At 39.9% G+C, this 23143-nt stretch overlaps 1 protein-coding gene across 2 annotated transcripts in view; it reads right to left on the bottom strand.

The window, feature by feature from the left end:
* Positions 1-23143, bottom strand: part of LOC124165265 (SHC-transforming protein 1) — a 77340-nt gene that overhangs the window by 5248 nt on the left and 48949 nt on the right. The window contains exons 2-10 of one of the 2 annotated variants that reach the window (XM_046542595.1): positions 21772-22119; positions 15616-16523; positions 9634-9704; positions 8001-8061; positions 7733-7906; positions 6330-6508; positions 4309-4646; positions 2303-2497; positions 1074-1240 (exon numbers count right to left, since the gene is read on the bottom strand). In XM_046542595.1, coding sequence (XP_046398551.1) covers positions 1074-1240; positions 2303-2497; positions 4309-4646; positions 6330-6508; positions 7733-7906; positions 8001-8061; positions 9634-9704; positions 15616-16523; positions 21772-22119 — 2441 coding nt within the window. The remainder of the gene's footprint in view (positions 1-1073; positions 1241-2302; positions 2498-4308; positions 4647-6329; positions 6509-7732; positions 7907-8000; positions 8062-9633; positions 9705-15615; positions 16524-21771; positions 22120-23143) is intronic. The other variant, XM_046542596.1, reaches the window with a different exon arrangement.

Raw genomic sequence — 23143 nt, 5'->3', positions numbered from 1 at the left:
TTATATTTGCACTGTTCAGGCAATATTAAACTCAAAATACGGCTTACATATTATTAAACTTCTCAAAACATGTTTTCTGAGAGTGAATGGTTTGTGGCCCTGTTTTTCATGGTTTTGGCAAGTCTGTCGCAAAAATGTAACCCAAATCTAGAGTTGTTTGGGTGATAAAGGCTTTAAGTTGATGATTCCAATTACTTACTGTGAGATTGAAAATTCTAAAATTATTCATAAACATATTTGTACATTTTCATGCTAAGAATATCTATACTGAGGCTAGTTGATTTCAATTTACAACAGAAGATAAATTATGTGATTGCCAATCAAAGTTGCTTGAGCATGGCAAACTACGAGGCTACTGAATGGCCCTAACTACACCAGATTACCATTATTATTATTCAATTTTTAGGCAAAAAATAGGATGAAGTGAGTTTTCTGACTGTGTTCACTCATGATATGGGTTATACCACCTCAATTAAAAAATTGTTTGTCCTCTCTCAGAAACAGATTTTGATGAAAATATTTGTGTGGCTCTATATCCACCCCTAACCTCCTGACCACAAGACTTTTTTACAAAAAAAAATTTATGGAACAAGTAAAGAAGGATGCAAAAGAGAAGAAATACATAGGTGTGAAAAGATTATCTGATAGGAGAACTGAGTGGAGAGCTGTGTCAAACCAATCCTAGGATTGTTGACCAGTGATGATGATGATGATGCTTTCTTTGCACATTTTAATTTTTTCGCATTTTTGTCAAAACAAACGTGCATTGAATGATATAATTCCATCCTGATTCACCACAAAATTTTCGTAGAGCCATGATTTATGGCTTATTTTAAAGCTAGGACTTTCTAAGAGAATGATGATGTTAAAAATTCATTGATGGCCTTTTCTATTATTGTTACAGTTATTTGCGATCAATGTAGCACACCTCTTTTGATGATGTCAGTCTTTAGCAGTTCACAGCTTATAACCTTGATGCATTGATCTGATCTGTCACAATGGAACCTTTTCCATGACACACCAGACTAATTCACGGAATGCACTGGCTCTGAATGAAGTTGGTATGCACATACCTTGAGAAGAATGGCTTCGGCTTCCTTCCGGCTGATGGGGCCATGGAACCATGATTCCCCATGCAGCTGAGCCTTTTGGCTGGCGGCATTAAGTGGCACACCACTCCTTGCCCCTCCGTCCACCCGCCCTTGCGTGACAGCCAGCGTCAGGGACGTGCCAAATGGCTCTGCAGAACAAATACAAACAATGCCATCACACACAACTGCTAAATACACATAACAAGCAAATTGGAATCTTCATTATGCATAATTTGATTGACTGTTCGTGAGGTTATCCATCTATTACTTAGCAGTTCCTCTCTACAGTTTTCTCTCTTACTTTGTACCCTCTGCTTCTATTCTCCCTCTCTCACCCTTCTTCCCCAACTCTCAAAATAACATTTGTTCAATGAAATAAGAGCAGAAGGGGGAGAAAGAGTATGACCATAGACAAGTTTCGGATTTTGCTGCGTGGGTTCCAAGAGAATTTACTAATGAGTGCCCCCTCCTATAAACTTAGCCTCATAAATGAAATAATTAGTTATTTCAAGCAAGACTTTATGGAATCTACTTGACAAAATGAATATTTATGAAGCAATTGTCCCAATAAATAAATCATTAAAACAAATATAGTCAACTATCTAAGATTTAAAAACACATAATAGGTTTTATCTACTTGTTTCCTAGTGTTTTCATTGCTACTTTTGAGAACCTTGGACACCGCAAGTGAATGCCAAGGCACCCACTGTTAGAACACGTACGAGTATGACAAAGAAATCAAAAAGAAAGTCACAAGATGGTAACTTTTGCCAGCAATTACAATTCACTCCTGATAAAAAAAAGCAGAAAAAGAGTCACCAAAGAGCTACATCTCGCAGAAGTGAAATTTCAGACTATATTTCTCAAAAAAGCTGTTAGCATCCTAAGCCTACATTGTGGCACAGGTGATGGATATAGTGCTAATGAAGTGACTGCGGCTTTGTGGTGAAACAAATATAAGCAAACCTGACAGGCTATTCAGGGATTCTGGTTCAAATCGTGGCCATGCCAAATGATTTTTACATGGCAAATTCCACCCCTAGTGTAGTATCAGGAGATACAAGTTTGAATCCCGGTAAACATAAAATTTTCTCTCCCTGGAATTCCCCCTTAATGTGCACTTATGAGTGACAGTGAAGAGATACGTTGCTGGCTCATCAGGGGCCATTTCTGTCGATCAAATATAGGAATATTGAAGAAGAAATGCTCACGCATGTCGAAGACATCCCGCGTCGGTGCCGCACTCCCCATTGGACTGGGCCTGGCTGGGAGGGTGGCGTTGTTTCCGGAGTGGGGCCAGCCCCACCCGACCACAAGGTCATTCTCATAGTCGTGCTCAGGAGGGGGCACAGGAACTTCACAGTGGAAATCTATCAAGTTGTTTGTACTGCCAGTAATCTCTTGCCCTGCAAATAATAGGAAGAGTTGGTTAAAATGGAACTGCAGCAAATTATTTAAGTCATAAATTTTAAGTTTTTATATCCTACAATTGATAAGCTGTTCTCTTTGCCATACAATTATTTCTAACAAACAATTTTAAATTTTGTTAATGAAGCATTTGTGTCACATTCGCTCTCCAATCAACCCTAGATTGGAGACACCTGGTCTCTCAGATTGGCAATTTGATCTTTCTGATGATAGAGACAAAGAATATAAATTGGTGCTCTAATAAATAAATTGGTGCTGTCCACACCCAATAGTAGCTTCCTTTTTTAAACTTCTTCACAGATATATGAACTTAAAATATAATTTGCATTAGCATTTTTCTTCATTGAGCCACTTTCAGTGTCACCAATCATGTCTTCAATTTACCCCATGGCTGATGGCATTCTAAATATACACATGAATGATATCTACCATTAAATGCAAACGAGAAATGGTTCTCTTTCCTTCTCTAGAACCCCAGATTGATGGTTATTTTACAAATAGTAAAAAGTAATGACATAATCAACATGTTATATTGTGGGAATTGGCCTTCAGTAAATGCATAAATAAACTACCTTAATACTGCGATGAAAAGAAGCAGTACATATTTTTAAAAACTTTTGATTGAATATTATTTCATACCATTGGATGTAAAAAAATTAAGGAGATTGTGTTTTCATAAGTAAACATGTACATATAACGAGTAATAAAACTCTGTAAGGAGCCTAAGCCATCACTTATGCCACAGTCGTTTATGTCACCATTACAGGGATATTATAGTATAGGTATTAGTGTACTCTGAGTTATCCACCAGTTGAATCCATTTCTCATAAATTTCAATTGCTGACTCAGTCATCATCTTTCCAGTTTATACATCTCCTGAATGGTTATCTTCAAATTACTTTTTTTCCTCTCTGATTAACTTTCGCATCTGCCTCCACTGGTTGCTGACATTGAAAGCAGAGTGCCAATTCGTGCTAGTGTCAACTGTCCATGACACTCAATTAACAATATTAACCTTATTACCCAAATTTTATTAACCCTAATAAAAATGTTTCATGAACTTCGCACCCAGTGGTGTTTTTTAATAGCACTGAAGTTTTAAAAAACAACTTGTTTTCCACTATCAGGACGTATTCTCCCTGTCTTGTCATGATTCCCACTAATTCAAAGTACATAACAATTTTTTATTCTCAACAATCAGTCAGGTCAGGAACCATCCATTATAGGCTGGTGTCTCATGTTGGCCATTGGAATATTTTCTGATCTTCCCTTACATTTTAATGCATTATAATTCCAATCTCCAAGAGTTGCATCATTGACAACTCCATGGAATATTAAAGATATTATCTAAAAATTATTATTGACACCAAAAAAGTAAAGATTTTCATCATATACTGACTCCATTGTACTTTTCTTTAAAGGAGATTTACTAAGAGCAACCAGATTGTGTTATGTATTATGGGATCACCACTTTCATCGTCAATAGCTAATAAGTTCAACAGATTCAGGCTTCAATTGGTGGAAGTTAGACATATTTAAGTAAATGAAAGATCGTAGCACTTTTCCCTTTCAAATGAAATTCTTGGAGGCAAAAGCAAAGTTCAACACTACTTCCTTGAAAGTGCTTTTTCAGATATGTAAATAACAGCAAGAACATGTCCTTTAGATGAAAAATATGCTGTTTTTCATAACATTGACTCTTCTATAAAGCATCACCATCACAAAGCCCAAGAAAAATTTTTAACATTCAATTCACCGGGTAACTCTAAGAATCATTAATTCCACTCACCTTTGCTGTGGCCATCACCCGTAGTATTCACTAATGTTGTCGTCCTCGCATCAGCTGCAAAGGGGGGAGGGTGGGGGGGCTGGGGGTCGATGGGGTCACGACTGGATGGGTGGGGGCCAGCCCCTCCCGATCCGTGGTAGTGGGGCAGTGGGGGGACGGGGGGCGGACCAATGTCGGGAGGCACTTTCCCAGGCAGGTCGTTGTAATACTCCGGGTCGTAACTGCTTGCCTCCCACGCCCCACCACTCGGAGAGCCCCCACCTCCCCCTCCACCGCTCGGCCTGCTCAGCAGGGACAGCGGCACCGTCGACGGCTCCCCACTCCCATGGGCCTCGGGTCTGACAAGAAAAAGGATATTGAATCCATACAGTATATCACAGCTGAAACATTACTGGAGATCAAGGAAAATCAAAAATGTTCTGGAGAATATGTTTGCAGGGTTAACAAATTGTCTCTATCACAGTCCAAATAATATTAAACTGTCGGAGCTGAGAATATACTATATATGTAATATATAGTATATCCCCAGGCCCAAAATGGGTTTTCATGCATGTGCCACATACTTTAACCATTTGTAGTCTAGATTTTTTTTAAATTGAAGTACTCTGGTTCAAATAAATTTTTTAAGAAATTTAAGAAAGAAGAAAAGAGAAAAGTGGTTTTTAAGAAAAAAGAAATATAATTGACAGGATTAATTGTTGACGTTTAAAAGTTCATATTTTATCCTTTAACCCTTACTTACCTCATTATTTAATTTGCTATAGCTTACTGCATTGCTACAACTTATTTCAGTAAACGCAAAAATATTTTTTCAATATTAACCAGTTTAACCTCATCAATTAAAAAAACCGCGTATGGATATGTAATAAAATTGCTTTCTATGATTTTTTTCGTAGTTGCTACATTTTATGAAAATACCCTCTGCATTTATCCCCAGTATCCCAGGAAGAAGGATAGCACTAAGAGGGTCAAAGTAAAAATCCCCTGGCTTTAATATTATGCATGCTCAATCGAAGGTTTTATTCTTTAAAATTTTTCAATTTGTTATATCTCTTGAAATACAGTAAGTCCTCAACATACGAACAAGATGCATTCTGAGGCCTTGCTCGTAAGTTGAAAAACCAAAGCAAGGCCACAAAAAGTGTAATTATCCTGCAGAATGCAACACTGCATTAAAATTTGGCATTAACTCACGATGGTGTTGAACTAGTCTTGTTCGGTGTATGAACTGAAAAAGTTTCGCTGCCCACAGGAAGGAAAAATGTGCGCAACGCTGAACAGTTCCTGACTTCACAATGGTTAAATTGATACTTATACTTTAATTGAGACTGTGCCCAAAAAGAAAGTTTCTCTATGCCAGACGCATAGTGAGGGGTGGGGTTTGGGGGTCCAGACCCCCCCTCCCTGAAATATAAAACCACAATTATTTTCCTTCATAAAAGAAAATGAAATATTGAAAAATCATGAATTTAAAAAATATTTCTTTAACAAATAAAGTTTTTTCCACTATGAAAAGTTAAAATTAGCTTAAAAACCATTACTTATAACCTGTTCTACGCCACACCACATTGCATCGGCCAACTGCAAAGGCAACAAATTTGAAATTTTGGCAGGCATCAATTTTTTAAATGCTCTTATCCCTGAAAGTTGGTAAGTTGAATGTTCATAGGTTGAGGACTTACTACAATGTCCTTCTATAATCGCAGCGCTTGTAGTGATGTTGAGCTCATCTCAACATTGGACCTGATGCATGCTGATGCCTGATGATGGACCACTAGGCCTGTCAAGCCAGCCACAACATTGGACCACAAAGAGTTTAACTTTGACTGCTTGATTTAAATCCCTAATGTTGGCCCTTTACATCTGGATTTAATATATTCTTTAAATTCCAATGTCCATATCGCACCATGTGCAACTATTTTCCTGTGCCTGTAAGGGCACGCTGGGCGTACAAAGATTAGAAAGAGCTCTACTAGTTAATCTGTACATAAATATTAAAGGAGGATAGGTGCAGCACTTACTTGCCAGGAATGCACATAACTTTCTGGGACCTCTTGACGAACTCCTTAAAGCGCAGCTCAAATGCCTGTCCCACCGTGGCAATGACATCCTGCGCCAGGCCACCCCCACACTCAAGAACAAAGCACGCCCGACCATGCCTTATGTCTTTCGCCACATACGCAATGAAGTCAAGGGTGTCCTGAAAATGATCAACGTTCTCAAATTAATTATCATTAAATCACATCCCAGCTTATCTATGGCCCTAAAATACTTGACCAACAAACACCAGAATGATGGACTCAGCCATTTTGGTATTCATTATAAGTAATGCTATGTATACATGAGAACCTTGCTATGCTACTAATTCTCTCACATTTCTAAGGCCTTCGCAATAGAAAAGTCAAAATTACACCATCCACAAATATTAGGAAATAATTCATGTATCTATTAACCATTATGACAAAACTGAAATTTTGGGCTGATATACATTGCAGAAACATATTGATACCTCCACTGCAAAAACGCTCAACAATCGCCCACCAAATGAAAAATCCACTCATCTAGTAGCCCAACAATACGAATCCGCTAAGCTGGCAGTGTCCGGAGCATAAACGCTCACCTCCAAGCTTGGAGAATAGGAGAAGAACGTTTATGCTCCGGAGACTGCTAGCTGAGTGGATTCGTATTGTTGAGCTACTAGATGAGCAGATTTGATTTGGTGGGCGATTGTTGACCATTTTTGCAGTGGAGGTATCGATATGCTTTTCAATTTGTACTTTGTGATTTCTTGATTAGTAACTCTTTTCAGTTTTTTTAAACAAACAAGAATTTAACGTTACAAACACACAATAACTAAAGTCTTTGTTACACCATACAAAGCACAAGCATCAAGGAAATGTATGAATGCATAAACAATTTTAGTGGACCAGAATCAAACATGAATTAATGCATGAACCTAATGAGTATTGGTCTAATTTTCTGTTGCAAGGTTACATGGTGCTTTTTTGCGTTCACTCACATATCCACACATTTCAACATTAATCTGCACGTGCTCATGTATCAACCAACCAGACATTAGACTTTTTGGCATTGTGAAGTAAAATTAGTACTTTCTGGTGTTGTACATTAAATTAATTAGAAATTGTAAATAAAAATTTTGGACAAAATGTCCATGGAATAAGTGTATAAAAAGTATTCAATTTTGATTAATAGATAACAGTGAACTTTGTGTTAGTATTTGTTCAGGTAGGGAATATATAAAAATACTTTCCATCATATTTTGTTTGTAATTTAAGATTACATTTCTGGAAAAATTAACCTCAGAATGTGGATAAAAATCTATCTCGTGCTTAAAGACACTCTACATAGTGATGCAAGAAAAGGCTCTAATAAGACAATGGGAGGTCAAATTCAGTGCACTTACGGGATCACCTCCAGAAGCAAATGATATGGTTGGCATTTCATGGTCAGCAATAACTTTCCCAGATTCTAACAATGTTAACTTTAGGCAAGTACTTGTAATAAGGAGGTTAACATTAGAGCCAGCATTTTCCATGATAGGCTTGTCCCCAATTATTCGCTGGATCTTCCGGTCCACCTATGAACAACAGCAAAAACACACCATTCAGTTCAACTCCATGATAAAATATTTCATTGATTCACAAATATCAAAGTCACTTTGAGATAGTCACCTTTCTCTTCTTGTCTGCAGTTTTAAGACCAGCCTCTTCACATACCCTGTTTATACATTCCCTAAAAAATAATAGAACACAATGTATAATCATACAATTTGAGCCTTACAAAAATTCTAAATAGAAATAATTTTAAGAGCAGCACAGTGCTGATGATCCATATGGTAATGGAGGAGGAAGACAAATATTGGATAATTGAAGAAGGCAATCCATTTGAAACTGTGTTTCTGGTAGTTTTCACTTCCATTTCAATGTTATTTTTTCTTTCCATTTTTTTCACCCAATCCATTGAAATATGCATCAGGAGGAAAAGTGCCAAAACAAAGTAGTGGGGAGATTTGGCCAAGGAAAAATATAAACCAATAATCGATTGATTGGTAAAACTGTGGGTAATCAATTTGAACTCCATAGTAAACTATGAAATTAATTATTAGGAACACTCAATGATGAATGATTAGCACTTAATTTTTGAAAGATTCAGAATTAACACATTCAAACACCTTGAACCCACAGCACTCCTGGTAGACTATTGTTAACACGTTGCGTACGGATGGCGAGAATTCTCGTCATTTTTTTCCCGAACACTCCGGACGGATGACGAAGATTCTCGTCATTTAGGCACGTCAACCTAAACAATTTTAAAGTGTACAATACGTATTTGTTAGTACGTTTTCAGTTGTTATTCGCTATTCATAATGAATTGATGCATCATAACGTTTTTTTTGATGAAGTTATATTCCAAACATTAGCTTTTTAACCATGTTTAAACCAAAGGCATTACGCCCTAATAGGCACATATTTCCAATCTCGGCGTTCCTAGGAATTTAAATACAACGTACGCAAAGTGTTAATGGCTTCAGGTCTTGATAAAATAAAGTTTAAAATTACATACAAAGAATAAAAATTTTTACAATTACCACAAAATTTTCCTTGGCCATGCAATAGCCATTTTTATATTTGAATTTCTGTTATTAGTCCCTATTAATGAATTTTTTTCCATTCCATCTCTGACGAGTCATAATGAGGGGACAATGAAGCTTTTCCTACTCTTGCTTCACATTCTGAATCAAAATAGAAAGTCGTGCTATTCTCATGGTTTCTGAGTTTCTACCACATTGTTCCATGTCTGAAACAACAAGGTGGAAACTTGGAAACCATGGGAGCAAATACATTGAGGAAGCCTTTGCAAGAGAAAGCTATACTCTCTTTATTTATATTAAATTCTGAGAGCAACATCAGAAAAGAAAAAGGAACATATGAATAGTGACAAATGGACTTCTGAAGTGAAGTTGCCAGAAGGATGACAGCAAAACTGCTGTTGCCGGGAGTATAAAATATTTCGGACTAAAATTTTTGTCATTGAAAATCCAGTTTTCAAACTTTGAAGTGTCTGTCATTGAAAATCCAAACTTTGAAGAAGAAATTTATCCATAAAGAAATATTGCTAAATGCCATCTTTATTTTGGACTTTCAAAATTCGATTCTCTAAGTAGCTCTAATATTAATTTAAATTAACTGATTTTTATTTTTTTAAAGTAATATTATTTGAATCAAATGACCCTGGAAAATTATCCATTTTGTGTTACCCACTGACCAGTCAAATGCATTGCAGACACTTGAGCAAAAAACTTACTTGGCTATTTGTGAACGCGTATCAAAATCAAGTATCTTCATGGATGTGTTCACTTCTAAACAGCCAATGTACTGGAGAGAGAGAAGAAAGAGAACCATCAGTAAAAATGGAATAAAAGAGACAATTGCATAAAGAAGAAATAATATAAAAAAACAACCCCAACTGATTATGATGCATCTTTAAAAATAACAACTATCTATCTCTTGGATGGATCTCTTAAGAAAACAGACTAAAACAGCGAGTTGACTACAAAAAATGTCATTATGTGAGATCCAAACTCAATAATATGTACTTTTAGTAGATAACCTGGGTCAGTGGTGTAGCGGGGGTGGGGGGGTCTGGATACCCCCAAAATACAAAAACACTATGTATTTCTTTCCATTATAAGCGAAAACAAAACACAAAACATTGAAAAATCATGAATTTACAAGACTTCTTTGACAAATGAAGTTTTTTTGACGAAGAAAAGTGGTGATGATAAGAAATGTTAAGTGTTTTCAAAAATTTCTCCCCCTGGTTTTGGCCCCCCTCCCGAACAAAATTCCTGGCTACCCCACTGACCTGGGTCATTTAACTTGACATTGAATATACAAGAATACAAAGCATACATAGTGGTACAGGTGAAAACATCAAGATGAAGTTGCTTTTTTTTCCTCAGAGAACAAAAGAGTAAGGGCAAAGTAGCAGGCCACTGTTGCACACTAAAAAAAGCAAGGCACCCAGGTTTAAGAAAATCTATCATCCCAACAAAGCCATTACAATGCTTTAAAAAGCATTAGAAAGACTGGTCACTTCTACGTTGAAATATATTAGAATGTACTTTAAAAAATCCTCTCCGTTACTGTATCTCTTACTTAATATTTTCTCAAAAATTTACCATTTTTTTGCAAGTACTTGTATTCTATTACTTTCAAGTCACTCAATTTGAATGCTTGGTATTTTCAGTTACAATAACTTGCGATTTGGACTTCAAACTTGGAAGTCTGATCAACTCTTAACTGCTCTCATCTGTATTGGTGCTGTTGGGCTTGGTAAAATGTGAACGGATCCCCCAAAAATATAAAAACACTACATATTACTTTTCTTCATAAAAATAAACAATATTGAAATATCATGAATTAACAAAAGATTTCTTTGAAAAATGAAGAGTTTTTCAATTATGAAAGTTTATAAATTACCTAGTTTAAAACCCTCTACTTAGTACCGCTGTTTTTCAAAAATTTTCCCCCTTATTTTACACACCCCCTCCGAACAAAATTCCAGGCTACCCCACTGACTGAGAATGAATCTGGATTCTTCATAACAAAATTGCATGTTGTTGGAAAAAAAACAACAGGAGTAAAATGTTCTCAATATTGGGCCACTTGATGTTATGTGCAAAAATTTTACTTGTACTTTTATTGCAATGTCCATTTTTTTGAAAGAGGATATTTTGGAACAAAGTATTTTTTAAAGTACATAATTCAACATAGAAATGAACAATATCAACAATGCTTTTTAATGCACTGAAATTTGTAGCTTCCTTTGGACGGTAGAGCTCCTCATACTCGGGTGTTTTGCTTTACATCACAGACAATAAATGAAACATGAATTAAATGTATCAATATACTCCCTAACTGCAACACCAAATAACTAATATCCAGTGGCGCCGACTCCATGGGGCCTGAGGGGGTCCGAGCCCCCTCAAAAATTCGTTATGGGTGTGAGGAAAAAATGTGTCAGGCTTGTCGATTTTCCCCGGAGTGTCCAGACATCGAGATTCGAGTTATCAGGGTTCTAATGTTGATCATATGACTCTTCTAAAATGCTTTAAAAACTTAAAACTCACCACTTATAAAATGTCACGGGGCAAGATACCCGGTTTGGGCCCCCCCAATATTTTTTGTAAGTCGGCACCCCTGCTAATATCCAAAGATTATTGCATTGATTTGAAAAATGAGCTATCTCTGAAGATATTTCTTCTATCCAGGCATAAGCTCACAAGTCTTCACTCTTCACATATACTGTTGCACTGAAAAATCTGACGACTTGATTTCTGCACTGCTCCGATATTTCAAAACTAGGTTTTCCTTGAGCACAAACTTCCAGGAAACACATCCATTAGAATATGTGCCGGTGAGAGCAAACCATCACACAATGAAAACACTTAGCACAACTCACTTCCCAAAAGGGGCCTCCAGGGGAGGTTTTATGCCAACATGCGAGTCACCATGAGTGGGGAGAGGGTGAAGGGGGTCCGAAATAGATGGTTTGTGGCATCACTCTGTAGAAGATTAGCATGTTCGATGAACTGTCTATGACTAGATATAATTGCTTCCACACACTACAGTAGACTCACTTTAAGATATTGATATGTTTCGGAGGAGCGATCAGGAAATTAATTCCATTGTATGTTGAATTAGAATTATTTACGGATGAGAAATCCGTGTAAAGAGCATAAACACCAATCCACTAAATGCATGTGAAAGAGGCAATGCTTATGAAATATCGTAGATGGCAATAAGTAAAAATTACTCAAGAAGAATTAAAGTCAAAACCCAGGAAATTTAAAAAAAGCATATGTAGGACTACTGAGGATGGTTGGTGAGAGAAATATGGAAAGACTATGTCTATGAGACTCTTATTTGAGACTTGGAGGATGGGGAAGAGAGACAGGGACAGGATTGGGGCGTTCGAGGTATGGGTTTGGAGGAAGATGGAGGGAATACGGTGGACGGATCGAGTAAGGGATGAGCAAGGGTTGAACAGGGTAGATGAGGAAAGAACATTGATGGCAAAAATTAATGAAAGGAAGAGTAACTGGCTGGTACATGTGATGAGAGGTAATGGCATTCTGAAGGTAGCTTTGGAGGGAACGGTTGAAGGGATCAGAAGAAGGGGAAGGAGAAGGCAAAAGTTGATTGACAGTTTGAAGATGGGAAAGTACAGAAACTTCAAAGAGATGGCTGGAGACAGAAGGGAGCGGAGAAGGCATAGGTGCAAGGGACCTGCCGAGGGGCACAACATCAGATGATCCACACAGCTCAACACCTGTACCCCATATTTCTCATTCTATGATCATTCCTGTCTGAAGTCAGGTGCTTTTAAGCAGTAATAGGATACTATTTTGTAGTTACAACTTTGAGCTCAACTTTTATACTCAAAACTTTCCACGACATTACCTCAAGAGTAAAAACATAAAAAAGAGCATTTTTGGCTTCTCGACATGAAACTATAGCCATTAAAATGGAGTAAATCCCTCATATCATGGGACTATTTTGCTGATTAAACCTAACAGCGTAGCCGATTGCATGTTGCTCACTTTGATTGTAAGTTTGATCATAACACTCACAATGAATTAATCACATAGATCCATGAAACCAACAGCAAGGACAAGAACTAAAAACGAGCAAATGAACAGCAGCTAATTTCTTGCATAGGATGTCCAACTTAAAAAAAAAAAAAGCTCTACAGCATTCAAAATGCGGTGTTACAGAAGAATGAAAGAATAAGATGATGAATATCAAATTGATAGTGTGCGTAATGCGGATGTTTTAAATGTAAGTGTTAGGGGAGAAGTCTTTCCAAAGAAGATGACACAACTTAATCAGCCACACATCATGAGATATGACAGTTTGATAAAAATAAAATATGAAGAACAGGTGGTAGGGAAGAATAGTAAAGGAAGGTATCAGATGAGATACATGTAGAACAGATGATCAGACTAAGCACAATGTAAGCGTATGGTCATTAGTATAAAACTAGTATACATGGTTTTTAACTGCATATTTCTACAAAAATACATAAACCTGTCAATAAAGTGATCCATACTCAATGGGATCAGTTCCTTCCTGCATTTAAAGGGAAAAGTTGACTAGCAGTAGACTTAGTCAGATTAAGTGGTGGCAGAGTTAAGTCCTTGGTTACCACACAATAGGTCATAGGTTCGAGTCCCATCTGGGTAGGTTGTCCCTATCCAGAGATTGGATGTTCGTGAATGTTTCATTGCTAAGTTAAAAACCCCAATGTAAAAGACCAATGGTGCTCTTTTCAGAGGTACAGGAATAAAAAATAAGTCAATAGCTATTAAAAAAAAAAAAATCCTCAACATTAATTTCTTGCTAAATGCCTGGAGGTAGGGGTGCATTCTTTACTTCTGATCATTCTGCTTTCTTGATAGCTCACACGAAAAAATCAGCACATATTGCAGCCAGTATTTCTCTACCGATATCTACCCTTCTAAATTGAATTTCCTCATGAAATTAAACTTTTCAACCCAGGGAAAATAATCATACCAGTTTTATACAGAAAATTAATGTACGTGACTCAATTTTTCCTTGGAAGTTTTCACATCTTCTTTCTTCAACTATTTGAATCTATGACAAAAGCAATGTCAGACAGAGCAAACAAACCACCTCTATAAGTCTACAAGAACACAATAGAATGATGGACCTTCATAAATGGAATCAGTTAGCTGCAGGCGATCATCACGCCTTGAAATCTGGACATAAAGGAATGTTAGAAAATACTCCAATGTTGGCCAGATGATAGTCACACTATCACCTGTGCTTACTACATGAAGTCATTGAAATCGCAAGAAGGGCAAATCATTTCAATAGGGAAGTTAGTTATGATGTGAGATGATTTTGAAATGGGTTCGCGATCTCTTCCAATACCAATTGGTCAACATATTCTGGCCAAGATTCAGCATAACAATGAGGAAAAGAACCTTTACTCGCTGACTAAAGAGTGAGACATGAAGCAGATGTAAAAAATTTTCTTGATAACCCTCCCAGAGTGTCTATTAGTAAAGAATGCATAATATCTCTTTGGAAAAAATACATATAATATATGCACTATTTCCAGCAACATACAATAGCTAGGTATGACAAGCTTGCCACTACATATTTTGTACGGCATCCCTTATATCTTAAACAAAGACCTAGAGGCCCGATAAAGATTTATTTATTAACCTGAGGACAATGTAACAGCAGAAAGCATTAGTACTGCACCAATATTCAAAAAGTGAGTGGAAGCAATTAAGTCCAATCATTGACTGTTCAAGGGGTTTACTTACCCTGACTGTGTAGCACATACCTTCGAGTTGGAGCAAGCAGAAGGGTACAAACATCACACAACACCACTAACTCCATCGAAGGCACATTATCATGAGGTAAGTGGGAACAGTTGGATTGCCACCAACACTAACACCATAACAGATTTTCCAGTTGGGATTTAGTCAGTCCCAGTAAACACCACACATGTAAAATGCTTACACAACAGAAGCAACCAATTCACCACTAAATGCACAAGCACAACCCACTTAATCAAGGGCTCCTGGGAGGAACCTAGTTTGTGTATCCTAAAATAATAACTAGGATATAAAGAAAGACCGCTTAACCTGTGTACCTTACCCTTACCTAAGAAACTGTCCTTTAGGGTTGATATCCCAAGTATGGGGCAACCATCACACACTCAATTCACTAGCACAACTCACAAATTGAGAGACGATTAAAATCCAAACTTGTGCTTAAAGGTAGATCACTTACCCTGTTTGTGTACCAGATTTCCTAGACAACTGACTTCATATAACCAGGGACAACTACCACATATCAAATACACCAGCACAACTCACTTCATTGAGGAATCCTATGAGGGGGTAAATTCGCAACTTGTGTTTCAAGGAAGATCACACATCCTAACTATGTACCAGACCCTTTCCTAAATAACTCTCTTTTTAAGTTTACCCCAGTAAAGGGCAATCATCACACACTTAAAACATCAGCACAACTCAATTAATTGGGGAATACTACAAGGGGGTAAAAACCAAAGTTGTGGATTAAGTATCCCAACTTAACCTGAACCTTCTCTAGGCAACTGCCCTCATATACCCGGAAAGATGAGTCCAATTCGCACACTCATTACACCAACACAATCACTCAAACTCAAGGGCTCCTGAGAGGGGGAATAATCCCACCTTGCATAGGAAGAAAGGCCACTTACCCTGACTGCATAGCAGACCCCTTCCTTGGCAATAGTCCTGTCGGGATGGAGCCAGCCCCTTGCCGGTTTGTTCATGAAGCACCCACCACTGCCCGAGGATGGGGCCTGCTGCTGCTGCTGAGAACCACTGCTGGCCCCTCCCGCCTGAGGGCCTCCTCCCCCAGGCCCGCCACCCGTAGGGCCGTCTGGATACCGGGGCATACCGTACACGACGGGGCAGGCCGACGAGACGACGAGGTGCAAGGGGTCACAGTTGGTCACCGAGAGGGGGCAGGCGTCGCAGTGGGGGAACGCGTGGTGCGGAAGCGAAGGCGCCCTCGGCACCGCTCTCCTCAGCGCCTCCTCGCAGCCACCGCCTTCCGACGGCCGAACCCTGAACTTGTGGTTGCGCTCCAGGGACCGCCAACCGCTCCCGTTGGTGGCGCTGCTGTTGTTGACGTGGTGCTGCAGCGGTGCGCAGGGAGGGGAGGAGAGAACGACGGTGGCGCCGCCCGGCGTCGCCGGGTACACCCGGAAGTTGCTGGCCCTCTCGAGGGAGCGGGAGCGGCGCGCGAACCGCTTCCGGAAGGCGTCGGCGTCCTCGTGGTCCTGCAGCTGCAACTGCAGGTGGTGGGGGCGCGGCTGGGTGCCGTGCGGAGACGGGAGCTGCGGCAGAAGGAGCAGGGAGGGTCGGCCGCCGACAGGCAGGAAGATGTGGTCCTCGGAGCCGTTCTTGAAGAGCCTCTGCAGTCCCCCCTTGGAATGCGGCGCTTGAGGGGCGTTCTGCGGGTTGACGGCCAATCGCTGCAGGCTGTTGTCCGACTTGGATCGGCCGCCGAGCCTCTTGGCGCGGGCCGCCTCACTGCGGACGCGGTAGCGACGCAGGCACTTGGGCACCAGCAAACCACCCGTCGACGACTTAGCGCCTCCTGCAAAAGAACGATGAATTATTACAAAGGATTCCCTCTCAGGATACCCATGATAAAAACACAAATGGTAATTTCCACACTATTTGATTTAACCCTCAACGACCGACCATGGTTTCAACACTTTGTGTCATTACCAAGGATCATTGGCGTAGCCAGGGAGGTCTGAGGGGCCCGAACCCCCCCCCCCCCCCCCCCCCCCGAAATATAAAAACACAATCTTTTTCCTTCATAAAAGAAAACAGAACATTGAAAAATCATGAATTAAAAAATATTTCTTTAACAAATGAAGTTTTTTCGATTATGAAAAGTGTTAAAATTAGTTTAAAACCCATTACTTAGTACCCCGATTTTTTAAAATTTCCCCCCCTGGTTTTGGACCCCCCTAACGAAATTCCTGGCTACGCCACTGCCAAGGATACCTTGGAAATGACACAAAGTGTTAAAACCATGGTCGGTCGTTGAGTGTTAAATTAAATAGTGTGGAAATTACCATTTGCGTTTTTATCATGATATACTAGTAGGTACTCCAGGGATGGACTGGCGGCCGGAGTTCCCGCCCCTGCGAGTTCCCGGCACCTGAATCAGTATTATCCCTTTGTGCTGACCGTCCCGTGAACCAGAGTATGAACGAGTGCTTTTCAAATTCAAGACACGAACTTATAGATTGCAAAGCTCTTTGTTTCATTGAATTTTGAGAAATTTTTACGCGTGAAAGGCTTTCAGCTTTTAAGGTAGAGAAGAATACTTTAGTGAGCACGTTTACTGAGACATCAGAAGAACTGGAAGCGTTGCTACTTTCAATTTTAAATTGCACTGTTTGCCTTTAATCATAAAAAAATGTACACAGTAATATTTTCTTGCAATTTTAAAAGGGGGAAATTAGCCTTTTGGGGCACCTTAAGGAAAATCACTTCGCCCTTGAGGTATTCTCGCTCATTAGTAACTTACAATCAATCTATAAAGAACGAGTTGGTGAGCTCTACGGCCTCTAAATTCATTGAAAGATAAAAATCAGCTATAACCGCAATTGTTGGAAACTGGGAAAAAAACTATGAACACACTCACTCCACAGTCAATAATTTTCGAGCGTGAACGAGAGAGCGAAGTAATTTAATTGCGTTAAAAATTGCCTTCTTAAGAGATAGTTTCTAATAAGCGTGTTTGTGGCCTATCAGCCCCCGTTTCTTTACGAGGCCCCAGGTTCTTTGAAAAGCACTGCCAATAACTTGTGTGATTGCTTCATGGAGCTCCCAGCATTTGAGAACTACGCATAAAATCAGTTGGCTGATATCACCGTGCTGAGTGAGAAAGTTCCGTGGTCAGTTGTTTCCAATTTCCCAACCATTACGGCCATTGGCGTCGTCAGCACCAACACTTTGAGGGGGGGGACAAATGGGGTTATATTAAATTTTTAATTATAACTTAGGGGGGACAAACCTGAATTTTCAAATATTGGGAGGGGACGCGTCCCCCATGTCCCCTATGGCGGCGACGCCCGTGACTACGGCCAAGGAAGATTATATCGCACAATCAATCAGTATACTTTAAAAACAAAGATCAGCTCCTAAATAGCTACAGGAAAATATAAGATATCCTAATGCCACACATATTTGGAATAGATTAAATGCTACGGAACCGGTTTTTCGATCGATTCGGGAAATCATCGACAAGGAGGAGAAAGCCACCAACGGCTAGGCTAAGACTGCCCAGCCCTCGGCGCTTCACCATTCAAGGTAGACGCAAGTGAATACTTAACCTCATCTCACATGCAAAAAATTTACTTGACATTTTCTCGAAGTTTTATTTTCGTCACACGCAACTGTAGAAAAAAGGTTTAATAAATAATATCTTCATCATCGCTGGTAAAAAATCCTCGGATTGGTTTGACGCAGCTGTCCACACAACTCTCCGATCAGCTAACCTTATCACACCTACGTATTTTTTCCCTATCAGATTCCTCCTATACCTGTTCCATATATTTTATTCGAACTCTTCCTTTTCCATTCTTGCCATCTACTTGCCCCTCGACGATTGCCAATCAGGATATCGTGTCCCAAGATATGGCTTATATGGTTGTTTCGTCCTCTTATTAAGGTTTTCATGAAGCTTCTCTTCTCTCCTACTCTTCTTAGAACTTCCTCATTACTAACTCGGCCGATCCATTAGATCCTCATCATTCTTCTGTAGCAACACATTTCGAAGGCCTATACCCTTGATTTCTCTGCTGCTATCGTTGTCCATGCCTCACTTCCATATAGGAGCATACTCCAAATGTAAGCTCTAGCAAATTGCTTCCTTACTTCTGTTTAAATTTTCCTATGTAAATAGATCTTTCTTTCAGTGGAATCCTTCTTTCGCCTGGGCTATTCTGGTCATAATTTATTTTTCCTTCTCCCATCGCTAGTTATCCTGTTTCCCAAATAAAAAAATTCATCTACCTTCCCTATTTTAATGTAGGCCTTGAATTACTCAATATATCCTTATAATTTGAAGATGACAGCGGAAATTGCAAACAAGGGATTTTTAAGATAGAAAGAAAAAATAAGAGCGATTGAGCGGAAGCACAACATCCTTTTCTTTAAAAGGCCTGATAAGAAATCGTTGTGATTCATCATCACTGAATACGCTCAGAGCATTTGGCACCAGTGGCGGATCTAAGGTTTGGACCAAGAGAGGGCACAAACTGGGAGATTGGGGAATTCTTTCCAGCCGAAGGAGGGTTCGGGAATTTCGAAATTAGGGATTTTCAATGCCCAAAAACAACTGTTTTAGGCTAATTCTTTGACCAAAAAAAGAGACAAAAATACCCAAAGTTTAAAATTAATTTGTAACTCAATTCGCAATGGTAGGTAAATTTATCTAAAAATATGACTAAATATTTTTGTGCAAAGTGGTAACCTCCAAAAATTTCGATTGTATCTAGTGTATGTTTCGACCCACTAGGCGGGGCGGGGGGTTTTGCCTTCTTTGTCCCCACCTCCCGATAGATCCGGCCACTGTTTGGTACCGACAAATAAGTAGACAAAAAGCTCATTAAGACTCGTTAGATGTGAAAAACCCAAACAAGAGGAGCGAATGATTCATAAAAATCCCATGAACTCTGAGAATATTTTCAACAAAATGTATCACACCTCTGTCACCCTTCGGATTAAGTGCAAGATTAACAGACAAGTATATTCGAAATAACGTTAGCTAAAGTGATAACACACACATTAGTTAACCTCATTCTTATTACCGGCTTTGTGCGGAGGATATAAAATACTGCAATCAGCAAGTAACTCTGAAAAACATGGCGGAACATTAAGGCGGCACCGGAGATGGAAATGGAGTAAGTATACCCCGGGTAAAAATTATAATGCTACATGAAGAACGAAAATTATATAGAGAAATATAATTCGCCCCAACCGGGAAATGATCCCGGATCTCTCTGAATGTGCGTCAAATGTTTCAACATTTCAGCAACCAAATCATCTCAATGCCCGCTGAGTTTTCGTTGACTCAAAAGTAAAAAGTGGTTTCTGCTACCAGCCAGTCTTGGCAATTAAGGCGGCCATCTGTATTAATGTAATTCGGTAGCTGTCATTATCGTAAGCGTCATCGAAGGGAAAGGTTAAGTTATCGACAATTGGATTTCCCAAAGCAGTTCGGAATGGCTTTTCTTGATAATGCTACAGAAAGTAGCATTATCAAGAAAAAAGTAAAACAGTTGGTAACGTACTGGAAATGCTTGATTCCTCCGACAAGCTGATCGACGCCCGAGTATCAGTAACCTCGAATATTGTTCGTATGAAAGGCTGATTATAACAACATTTCGCAACATATAAGTGGATCATATTCTTGACGATAAATTTGCTCTAACCAAGAACGTATTGTAGGTGGCTCTGGCTAAAACTCCAAAGACGTCACTAACTCATGACAAGGGAGCGACTAGGGGCGCAACCAGGAATTTCGTTCGGGGTGGTCCAAAACCAGGGGGGGAAATTTTTGAAAAACGGGTTATTAAGTATTAGGTTTTAAACTAATTTTATCACTTATCATAATCGAAAAAACTTCATTTTTCAAAGAAATATTTTGTAAATTCATGATTTTTGAATATTTCGTTTACTTTTATGAAAAAAATTATTGAGTTTTTATATTTCGGGGAGGGTCCGGACCCCCTGGAACCCTCCCCCCTGGCTACGCCACTGGGAGCGACAGCTTTGACATTTTAAAAAAATTTACGAAATGGTATAACGAGGAAGACCTTTTTTAACGTATTTTCTTATATTTCCCTGCCAGCTACAAAATTATTTTCCATGTCAAAAAGAACGACCCCATTCGAGCAAGGTGTATTATGACACTTTCCGAAATCGACAGTGATAACTTCCTTCCGTATCACCAGATGGTTAATATTTATCTCCCGCTTTATCACCGCTTCCCCTTCCGGCCGGGATTTCGGGCGGCGCTGCCGTTCTGACACGTGCTCACAACAAACGAAACCGACAGACACATTTACTATACCCATCAGCTGCGGCAGCTAATAATTACGCTTCACAAGGGAATACTCGAAGGAGGCAAGGCCCTTGGAGAAGGGTGAGAGGAGATTGAAGATCGTAATAATCCCATGTCAACCCTTTTCTCGATGATGAAAGCCCAAGATATTAGATGACGGATGAATGAAAATCAATGAGCCTAATATTGAAAAAGGTTAACTTAAAAAATATAGCATGTTAACTCAAATGATTAGGGTGTATTAAATTAATCATTTGAGTACCTGCTCAAGTAATCATTCGGGTACTACCGTATATCAGTGGAAATTCCAGTGATCACAGCAGTGGCAACTATTTTGCGAACTTGAGTAACATTGAGTGATTAATATCTAAAAGAAAGACCAAAAGAGCAAGGGGTACTCTTGCAGACTTAGGTCAACCTGAGGTCTGCAATTGGGTGTGAAATGCGGTCCTTACCGTATCGCGACCCTTAATTAAGTGAATGTCATGACTTGAAATGTATGCGTGCCCGGGTCCACCCGGATTTGAGGCGATACCGACGGTGACCGCCCTCCTAACTTGCGACCTCTTCTGCGGTACCTCTTGTTTTCTAGAGGTCATCCTTTAAGTCCGGTAAATAAATAGAGGTATTAGTCGGGACACTTTGGAAATATTCATCAAAATAAGCTACGCGCCTTCGGGTTCGCCTATTTCTCGCAAGTACCCGGGTGGAGGCATCACTTCGCGCACACTTTGCCCGGGGCGCCTCGCTCACTCACCGCCCTTGGGGCCCTCGGCCGTGGGCGAGGACCTCCGCGTCACGTCCCCGCCCGAGGGCCGGCGCACGCAGCAGTTGCAGCACGCGGCCGCCGCGGCGGCGTGGCGCGCGTGTCGACCGCACTCGGAGCACCCGTCCGCCTTCCGGTCCACGCAGCGGGAGGCGGCGCTCTTGAGGCGCAGGCCAAAGGCGCTCCGGAAGCCCTGGAAGCCGCTTCCGCCGCCGGAGGTGCCGTTGGATGCAGGCGGGGCCCCTGAGGAAGCCTTCTGCGGGCTGCCGAGCGTGGAAGGGGGCTCGGAGCTACTCTTGTGCCGCCCCTCGGCGGCCCCCGGCGGCGGTGGCGGCAACTCTGTCGGGGGGAAACAAGGCACGTTGCATTCTCCACGTCCACTCTCTCTAGTAGGCTTCTCACGTTCATCTTTCCAGTAATCAATTGTTAAAAGTCGAACCGGACGCCCCTAGCGTGCTTGTGTTGTATTACTGCGGACAGGCTGCCAGCTAGTAATGAGTAGTGATGTGTCTAAGTATCTGTTATCGCTACATAGTAATTGGTACTCTTCTTTTCTGGTGCATCTCGACACTTCAACTTAAAGCGTCGTAAAGTACTCCCGATTACTGCCAGCATGCTGCCTGTAAGTGGATACAACTAGGAATCGGGAGTACAAGGAATCGTCAGTGAATGAGTATACAGCTAGGAATTACGAGAATTCGCAACTCAATGTCAACGCTTCACAATGAAATGTACCATAAGGATGCCAATAGTAATGGTCCTTTGAATGATTCACATGATACAAGCTCGAGTAAACAAACACTCACGAATCATTTTATTTTTTTGTCGTTTCCAAGGAATGTTTTCATATTTAAAATTAGAGAGTAAGGCGATATATCTAAATTAACCCATAATTCAATCCTTCATCTACGGGGAGCGCTTACGCGTGTGCACGGGCCAATTCTGAAAGATAACTATTACTATTTACTATTCTTTGTTATTTATTTGTAAATACGGTTGAATATTTTTTGTTAATTATTTGTTACGTTGCTTAATATTGTTAAATTGTTTATCCTGTTATTGCAGTCCCCTGTAATTGGCCTCGTGCTGTTTTTAGACTGGATTAAATAAATAGAAACTACACGTACGTTTGAAACACTCTTCTTGCTTTCTTTCCCAGCCCCTTCTCATCTTTACGGCCCGAATTCTCTCTTTCGTGATAGGGACAGTTGGAAATCCATCCCATCTTCTCCAAACCACTTAGTCCCTCTATGACGCTGTCTTTGTCGCAAGTCGTAACATCGCCATGAGCTCTTTAAAACTCTTCCAATTGTTTCCTATGTACTCTCGTACTCTAATAAACTCAATCACTCCTACAAACACG

The sequence above is a fragment of the Ischnura elegans genome, chromosome 9 (genome assembly GCF_921293095.1).
Source record: "Ischnura elegans chromosome 9, ioIscEleg1.1, whole genome shotgun sequence".
Taxonomy (NCBI): Eukaryota; Metazoa; Arthropoda; class Insecta; order Odonata; family Coenagrionidae; genus Ischnura; species Ischnura elegans.
Note: the sequence above shows the minus strand (reverse complement) of the source record. Positions and strands in the feature narration are given on the sequence as shown.